At 43.8% G+C, this 9,076-nt stretch overlaps 1 protein-coding gene across 1 annotated transcript; it reads right to left on the reverse strand.

Moving 5' to 3' along the window:
* Window positions 1-3,944: 3,944 nt before the first annotated feature.
* Window positions 3,945-8,238, reverse strand: LOC134444781 (GTPase IMAP family member 9-like). Its single transcript, XM_063193984.1, has 5 exons — window positions 8,226-8,238; window positions 5,625-6,230; window positions 5,418-5,489; window positions 4,354-4,515; window positions 3,945-4,201 (listed from the first exon to the last, which is right to left on the reverse strand). The coding sequence occupies exons 1-5, from the start codon at window positions 8,236-8,238 to the stop codon at window positions 3,945-3,947; spliced, it is 1,110 nt and encodes a 369-aa protein (XP_063050054.1).
* Window positions 8,239-9,076: the final 838 nt, after the last annotated feature.

Genomic DNA, 9,076 nt, shown 5'->3' on the forward strand with positions numbered 1-9,076 from the left:
TCTTGGAGCACTTTTGTGTTCCCACCAAAGTCAAAAGCAAAGTTTCGCCCTTGGTGCCCATGCTTTTCAATGATGTTCGCATGGATGAATGGGATAACACGGCTTGGTTTCATTTTTCGAGTCGATCACACATGGAATAATTCGCAGGTGTTTTACTGCCATCTAGTTACTTTTCTTAGGCCTATAGCATCCATCTTAGGTCGAGAAACTGGCACCAAATATTTGCAAATTAAGATACCGACCTCCAGAAGAGACACTGAATAATAACACAAAGTAGACCCATGCGTTTACAAAATATCTATAGGCCTATATTGTCCTTGATTTCCCTCGGGATTAATAAATGATAGCCTAAAACAGGTGATGCTGTTCATCACACGGTTCAGTTAAAGCTCCCCGCGCTCGTGTTTGCATAAGAACTAGAGCTAAAATGCCACTTTCGCCCCTCTGGCTCTAAGCCCTCGAAATGTAACCTCTAGCGCAGCTTTGCCGGTAGGAGGGGGGCGAGACTAACGAATGGCTGAAGTCAGGTCAGGTGTCTATAATGGTCGCGACGTTAAGGCATGCGGCAGTCAAATATTTGTTTGCATGGATCTACGTTGATTATATCAAACAAGCATCGTGGTAAGACAATATTGCTATGCAGGGGTGTCAAACATACGGCCCGCGGGCCGCATCCGGCCCGCCAGAGGGTTCCATCCGGCCCGGATGTAAAAAAAAAAAAAATGTTTTTTTTTTTTTTTTCCAATGAAATAACCGAAATGTAGCCTAGAAATCTAGACGCCCCTAGCGACCGCAAATTGAATTTGCTCCCGGGGGCAGTCTAGCGGACCCCGGTCGTTTTGCGAGGCTGAAAGTTATCCGATGACAGGGCCAATCAAATCGCGAGGGGGGCCGGGCTACTTAGTAAACAGGAAACTTTCTAAGAAGAAGCATGGTGTCCGTCCGTGCTACGTACAATACGAAAGTGTTCACTTAATTTAAAAAGCCTGGATGATAATACATTTCGTGTCTGACATGGATTGATGTAATAATACACCATGAACTTATCGGACACAAATAGATCACAACACATTACCATTTGATCATTCGATGTTTTAAACTAGCTCGGTAAGCTAAGTTGAGCATTTTACAGAACCAGATCACACGCTATTATCAGACCACTACTGTAGGTGTAGTTCTAGAATGAAATTGCTGCCCCAATTTCTAATAAGACACAATCACATGCCATTAAAAACGAGACATTTGGGAGCTTTGAAAGTCTTTGAGTATCTTACTAAATAGATGGGAATTACATAGTCTACCAAGCTAGTGGCTAGCTAACCTGTCGTCAATAACAGCCTTATATGCCTGCCCCAAATTCTAGTAAGATCCATGTCATTAAAAAGGAGACATTTGGGAGCTTTGGAAGTCTGTAAGTCGCTTACTAAATAGATGGGAATGACACCTAGTCTACCGAGCTAGCCAATCTGTCGTCAATTACACAGAGCTTGGTATCCGTGTATTAGTTATGGGTATACAGCTAGCTAGCTAACACCGAACATGCCATGTTGACAACAATCATAAATATAACCATTTAACAAGCCCAAAATGGCTCAACATTTCGCTGGTTGATCAAGGAGGGCCATGTGGTTGAAAACGAGGCATTTTTGAACTGTATAAGTGAAAACACGATTTATTAGGACACTTTTGTGGCTGTGGTCATCACACGCAGATTCCCTGATTGTCGCTCCCAACGCAGGACGCTCCCCGGCCGGCTGGGTATACAGCTAGCTAGCTAACACCGAACATGTCATGTTGACAACAATCATAAATATAACCATTTAACAAGCCCAAAATGGCTCAACATTTCGCTGGTTGATTAAGGAGGGCCGTGTGGTTGAAAACGAGGCATTTTTGAACTGTATAAGTGAAAACACGATTTATTAGGACACTTTTGTGGCTGTGGTCATCACACGCAGATTCCCTGATTGTCGCTCCCAGCGCAGGACGCTCCCCGGCCGGCTGGGTATACAGCTAGCTAGCTAACACCGAACATGCCATGTTGACAACAATCATAAATATGACCATTTAACAAGCCCCAAATTGCTCAACATTTCGCTGGTTGATCAAGGAAGAATGTGTGGTTGAAAACGAGGCATTTTTGAACTATGTAAGTGAAAACACGATTTATTGGGAAACTTGTTTGTGGCTGTGGTGATCACACGCATTCACTGCTACGACGCCTCGGAGTTGCCGCTTCGCAAGACAGCTGTGACGTTACCCAGAAGTGTGTGGGGATTGGTTGTTTGCCATCCAATTGCGTGGCGTTGAGTGCTGAAGCAACCGTTTATCCCGCCCACACTGCTGCCCAGCCCTCCTAGACCCTGGTACAGCTTTTTGCTGTACGGGTCTGGCTGCGCTAGGCTAACCGAAATGCGCAATTACGCCAATCGGGACAAAATCGAGACCTGCATGACATTAACCCAATGGTCCCTCTGTTATACTGTATATATGTAGTAAAGTGCACATCACACTTCTATTATAAATGGTGAATTTGTACTGTAACAGGCATTTGATAAAGATCATATATTATAGACCTCATATATAGAGATAAAATGTTAATACTTCTTATTCGTATTGTATTGGTATTGGTTGTAATTAAATAATAAATATAATTGGATTTGTATTGGTTCCTATTAAGCTGAAACTGGAAACGGGACGTTAGAATGCGTGAAAATGCAGGAAATTACATCTAAGAAATACAATTTTTTATGGAGGAAACCCCCAGACCCCCTGCAAAAATGAACGGTCCCATATTTAATTCATTGACGGTTGGCAATGAATGAATGAAGTCAAGGAAATGTTGCATAGGATTTTCAGTATTGCATTGCTTTCTACATATTCAACACATTTAAAACGTGATAGTACTGAACACTAATCCTCTGCTTTACGTTTTTTTTTGCGATGATGTTACTAATGCGGCCCGCTTGAGGTCCACATGGGTTGTATGCGGCCCCCGGACCAAAATGAGTTTGACATCCCTGCTGTAATGGGTTAAGCGCTAAGGTAGGCTTTGAGGTTTTTTTTGTATTATGCGTTGTTCCCCCATGAATCCTTTTTAACGCATTGGTGCGCAACCAACTTTATCAAATTGCATTGAACTAACAAGCTCGTGAAATGCACCTATGTGGTGGTTAGCCCTGCGCAGTGGCTATTCAGCAGATTGGCTAAGCTACATATTCTAGGTCAGTGTGTAGGCTATATCGCCAGTAGGTTGCCGATTTCAGGACATAGTCAAGTAGGGCCCAAGTTATTTGTCAACTGTTCAGTCCCTCCCTCCCGACCCCTAAACATTTATCTAGCTGCTCCCAAAAAAATGCCCCTTTCGTGCCATGCAGCATCTAAAGTTTGACCATCCTTCATCACATTAATTGAATAGCCAATATGCACGCAGTGATCCCCGGCCGTTTCCACATGTCTCCCCAAGTTTCACCCTTGGCAAAGCGGAACCATCTAGCCTATCGACGAGAAGGCTGGCAGTTTAAAAAATGAATCTGTTTGACAAGGATGGGGCCGCGCGTCTTGGTCGTGACAGTTATCTTGGATATGGAGGAGGTATAGAATGTGTTAGTAATCTATGGGAGGAGGGCATTGAAGTCGATTTGGATAAGGTGGATAAGGCTGCGGTTGCGCCCACACAGTCGCCTCTTTCTTTTTCTTTAGTTGCACATTACAATAATATTAATGTTTGAGCTCAGCCCTGGTGGGGTGCGAATGTTGTGAACAATAACAGACAATTAGGCTAGACGTTTGTAACATCAAGCATAGCGTATGGGTAGAGGACCTCAACATAACCCCGTCACAAACTTGTGCTCCGTCCCTGCGCATCGCAATGCATCGTTGAATCGGATCGGCTCGGTACAACAACAAGTGGAGTGCTTTTGTTGCACAGATCTGAAAAATGTTCACCAACCTGCTGTCTTAAACCTCTTTGACCTCCGTAGTCGAGTTTTGACATCTTCTCTGTTGGCTGCTCCATCCTCTCTGGTTTGTGGAACCATCACCATGGTTTCCTCAGCATCTCCTCTGTTCTCCTCTGCAGTACCAACCCCAGAGCTCTGACTGGAGGCAGCAATGCTGAACTGCTTACGGGGCCTCATCACGTCTGATTGGAGTGCTGAAGCAGAGCCATCTGTGGAGTCATCAGGGTTGGCTCCACGGACTGAAATAAAGTGGTAATGTGAAATTATTTTAAGTCTAACATTCTTTCACCATTGTTTTAAAGAACAACAATAATCAGTGCTACGCTGTTTCAAAATAGATCACCAACTTCAATCAAACGCATACTACGTATGTAAAATGTTATACACTCACAATTGGGAGGATCAGTCATACTCCATTCTCTGGCATTTCCTGATACAGTTTTCAGATGCCTATTGGGCCTCCAATGTTTCTTAGAGGGCTTCATCATGTATGATTGGAGCGCTGCAGAGTGAAATGCTCCACTTGAGAAGTCATCAGGATTTGCCTCGCAGACTAAAAGACAATGGAGAAAAATATGAAACTGTTAAATCTTAAGTAAATTAGTAAAGGTAATTAGTAATTAGTAAAGGTAATTAGCAAAGGTAAATAAATTATTTTAGAGTGTGCAGTGAAGAACAGCACTGAGCAGCACAACACTGTTTCAAATCAGATATACCACCACCTTGAGGGTCTCCCCACAGTCCGGAGACTTAAATAAGTCAGTGAAAGAGTTTTCCTGGCGACCTAGCCATTGTCCGAATCTATCAGTACTGACCATATTCGCGTAGCTGCAGCCTGCCATCGCCATCATAAGATTTTGGCAAAAAATAATTAATTTACTGCATTTTTCATTCACATTGAGTGCAAATGACAATGCTAACCAATATGGAAAGTAATTAGTGGTGGGGAATCCAGAAAATGAATTCACTTTGGCCAAAATCTTTTGATAGATTCGGACAATGGCTGGGTCACCAGGAAAATGCTTCCACCCACAAGTCACGAGACTGTGGGGGCCAAATTCATTAATATTATTATTAGCTGATAGTAGCTCTTTGAGTGCCATGGACTTGAAAACGCGCCTTTTCAGAATGTATGGCACATTGCCAAAGACTTGATATCAAGTCAATTGAGTTTTTTTATGGGGGGTGGGGCCTAACACGTTGATCTGGTATGTTTGTTGTTCATATGGACAAAGAATTTATTATGGCTCTTGAAAAAACAGTCAAATGTTGAAAAAAGCCTGGCAACCCCCCGGTCTGAATTTGAAAATGGCTGGCACTCAATGAATTAAATCAATATTAGTTAATATTGATATTCAATAAATGAAATATACATTATTTAAATATACGAAAATACTGTATTTATGTAAAATATAAATGACATATACATTTCAACATGGAAAATGATACACTCACAGTAGGGAGGTTCAGTCATACTCCATTCTCCATGATTTCCTGATACAGTTTTGAGCTTTGAGAACTCATTGACTGCAACAGTAACATAGTGAAAATGTAACATTAATTAGCATGATCACCACTGACCCATTTCATCATTCTATGTAACTTTCATTGATAAGCAGTGCGCAAAATGTACATTTAGAATTGTGAAGAATGTTCACTCACACGTGGGACAGTCACTAATATCATGTTGTCCACTGTTAATTGCCACCATCTCTTCTATCTTCTCCAGAAGCTCTGTCACCTGAACACAATCACTCTTCTTATTGTCTAAAACATGGTACCTGTTCCCACATTTCTCTACAACCCACAGCAGAGCCTCTCCTCCACTCTCAATATGCTGCTCAATGCTTGTGTCTCCCAGCCTGTCCCCAAAGGTGAATAGCACAAGAGTATGGCTCCAGACTTTCTCACCCAAGAGCTCCAGGTGCTCTTGCACTGCTCTTCTGTTTTTCTCTGTGAATGACTTGCTTACACTAATTATCAGGAGTAGAGCATGGGGTCCTGGAGGACACAGAGACACACTGAGGGAAATCTCTCGTTTATCGCGATCAGGAGTTTGCTTTACAGTGTAGGTCTTCCTCCATCCTGGTGCCTCCACTACAGTGATGCATCTCCCTGCTGCTTCTCCCTTTCTCTTCACACACTCAGTTGTTCTTCCCGGAGTCTGGAACTCCTGTCCTCCCAGGATGCTGTTTCCACATGAACTCTTCCCTCCATCTTCATTTCCCAACAGCACAATCCTAATGTCTGAGATGTGTGGAACACTTCCTGGAAAAAGAAATCGAGAGATTTGACAATTAGAAGTTTGTGCGTGTGCGTGTGCGTGTGTGTGTGTGTGTGTGCGTGCATGCATGTGCATGCGTGTGCATGCAGTTCTGCATGTTTGTGATTATGTATGTCACAGGATGACTGGGGAACTGGGAATGGGCATCACTCATGATGACTCAAGTGACCCACTTTGGCTGACCATTCAGGCGTGCATTCAAATAATTAGCTTAAATGACTAAGGGCCTTTCCCATTACTAATCTCCACCCCTACCCGTTTGCCTTCCTCTTGCCCCTCATGCTTTCAAACAAAGCCGCAAGGTGTAGGGCTTGAAACGCAACCCCTATGGATTGGGATGCCCCTTCAACAATCACGGAATGACACTCACAGCTGTCACTAATTCCATGCATTAGGTTGACGTTAATTCACACATGTGTGTTCCATCACACATTAGGACAATGTTAAACTTAGTACAATGGAATAATTATTACCACTTTAAATACCACAAAAATACGTAATCTCGTGTGCTGTTGTGGATGCCGCGGTTTGCCGCGCATTTTTAAATGCAATCGCAATGCATTCAGGGAAATCTGTCGAAGCCCTCCGTCCGTGGAGTGAGGTGTCGGAAAATCTCCGCGCGGAGGGGATGAAAGCCCTTCGCCAAACCCCTACCCATCTGTCTGAACGTGAATCGGGATGCCACTACGCCTACACGTGGACGCGCAAAACGGAGGCAAAGGGGAATCGGCGTAGGGGTAAGGGGTGTAATGGTATTCACCCTAAGGGTGTGTAGTGGTAAGAGGGAGAAGGGCGATTTGCTTGCAATGATGGTGAGGGTTTTTTATATGGATGTACGATGAGTCACCGTCTATGAGTTAAGTGCCCATGTTCCCTACAATGGGATTGATATAGTACGTATGTTTCCTACATCTCACATGAGCCTTGCCGTACGATCAATTCTCAAGTCATTGTGTGGTCACTTGTTTCTACAATAGCATGGTAAATGAAGGTCATTGGGACTACATGACCATTGGTGGACTGTGGACTGGTTGCACAAGAGTGTGCATGCACCTGTCACAATTGACATAGTCAATTCTACCCTGAGTTGAAGCATCAGTGTCCACCCCAAAGACATGCCATGGACTTCTGACTTGGCAAACCCAGTAGGGCTAGGTGGACGCAAAGGGGAAAAAAACATAACAATAGGACTAACAGAGTACTGTTTTTAAAAAGTTTGTTTGCATCTGTTCCAAGTGTTTCCAAAGGAGGAGTGCCAGGGGACTCGTTGCTGCCACCCAACCAACACATGGGTGCCGCTAGGGGGGAAAAGGTGTTACAGATTTTAAGGGCCCGAGCACTGACAGGGGCCCTTTAGGGGGCCCAAGAACACTGAAAAAGGCCCTTAAGGGGGCCCAACATTCAAATCTTTCATAGGGCCCAAAAATTTTAGCGGCACCCCTGAACCAACATAATGGATATGGGCTCACAAAGGCTATACCTTAAGGACAAAGGGGTGCACAACCCAGTCATCAAGCAGCTGGAAACTTACAAAAAGCATTTGAAGTAGTGCCTTGCCATTATACTTAAACCTACCATTGAAATGCATTATATTTGTGACCCTAGTTGTCACATTTGGTAGGATACTTTGACAAAGCAGAGGAGTAGACCCTAGCAGAACACCACTCCAAAAGCACACATAACCGCCACTTTACTGTACATTTAATTTGCATGCAAGTGGATTAAAGTAGGCTATTGAAAATAATGTCCTCAGAGAAGTTAATTATCACTGCTGCCATCACTGTTTGCAAGTGATTCAGTGCATTGTATCGTGCTGCATTTGGTTGAAAGGCCCGGGCAATGGCACCCTACGCAACATGGAACTGCCCTCCTTGCACAGGAACAGTTCTTCTGGCTACCTTAAGCCTGGCTCAAACTACACGACTATCGCGCCGATTCTCGGCTGAAAACCCCCCTTGCGACAATCGCTAGAACGTTACCCCTCAGGACCATCGCAAGCGATTGTCGGGAAAGATTTCCTCGTCGTGAGCGACGTTCTAAGATAGAACTTTGGCAGCTCAAAGAGTCGCCGATCGCAAATCGTAGAAATCAAACAGTGTTTGATATTTGCGACTGGAAATAGAACGTCGGGCATTGTCTCGGTGGCTGCGAGCAGCGACAAGATTGACAGTTGCGATTCTCTTCTAGTGTGCGGTGCACCCCGACGCCAACATCGGACACACAATCGCTAGTCGTGTAGTTTGAGCCTGGCTTTAAAGCGACACTCCAGATTTGTTGACATTGGACCATATTTCCTAGTTAGCCAGAGTATTGTAGACATGTGAAGTTACTTTTTTCCAATTCCAATGGACTGGGTATAATACTGTTTAATGAGCGGCTACCAAAAGCGGTTCACTTGCGCTAGCATAGCACCAGCAACCCCGGAATTACAAGGACTGCTTGGAATATCAGAAAAAGTATCTCCACATGTCTAAAAGACTCTAACTAACCATGACATAGGGTCCTCCTATGTCAAAAATCCTGGGTAGTCGCTTTAAACACACCCACATGAAGTTATCGTGTTCGACACGCCAAGTTAGCTGAGTAGATGGAACTGAATCCTATGTCTGGAACTAACTGGAACTCTCCATCATCCACAGACCATACAAATTGGGTGAAACAGGTGATTTCGCAACATTATATCCAGTGCTTAATTTGTAAATCACAAGGTACCGGAACGCAAAACACATATGACATCACAGCGACGATGAGTTGGACAGAGGTCCCGGAACGCACAGAAAAACTATTATTACGCAAACGAATAAAAACGGAAAAAAATTAGATGCAATTC

Source organism: Engraulis encrasicolus, chromosome 3 (assembly GCF_034702125.1).
Source record: "Engraulis encrasicolus isolate BLACKSEA-1 chromosome 3, IST_EnEncr_1.0, whole genome shotgun sequence".
NCBI classification, from domain to species: domain Eukaryota; kingdom Metazoa; phylum Chordata; class Actinopteri; order Clupeiformes; family Engraulidae; genus Engraulis; species Engraulis encrasicolus.

Bases quoted from the DNA above. Each gene is read 5' to 3' on its own strand.
- LOC134444781 (XM_063193984.1), bottom strand. The intron at 5,490-5,624 runs GTGAGTGAACAT...TTACTGTTGCAG, and splicing joins TATTAGTGACTGTCCCACGT to TCAATGAGTTCTCAAAGCTC. The intron at 4,516-5,417 runs GTGAGTGTATCA...ATTGTCTTTTAG, and splicing joins TATGACTGAACCTCCCTACT to TCTGCGAGGCAAATCCTGAT.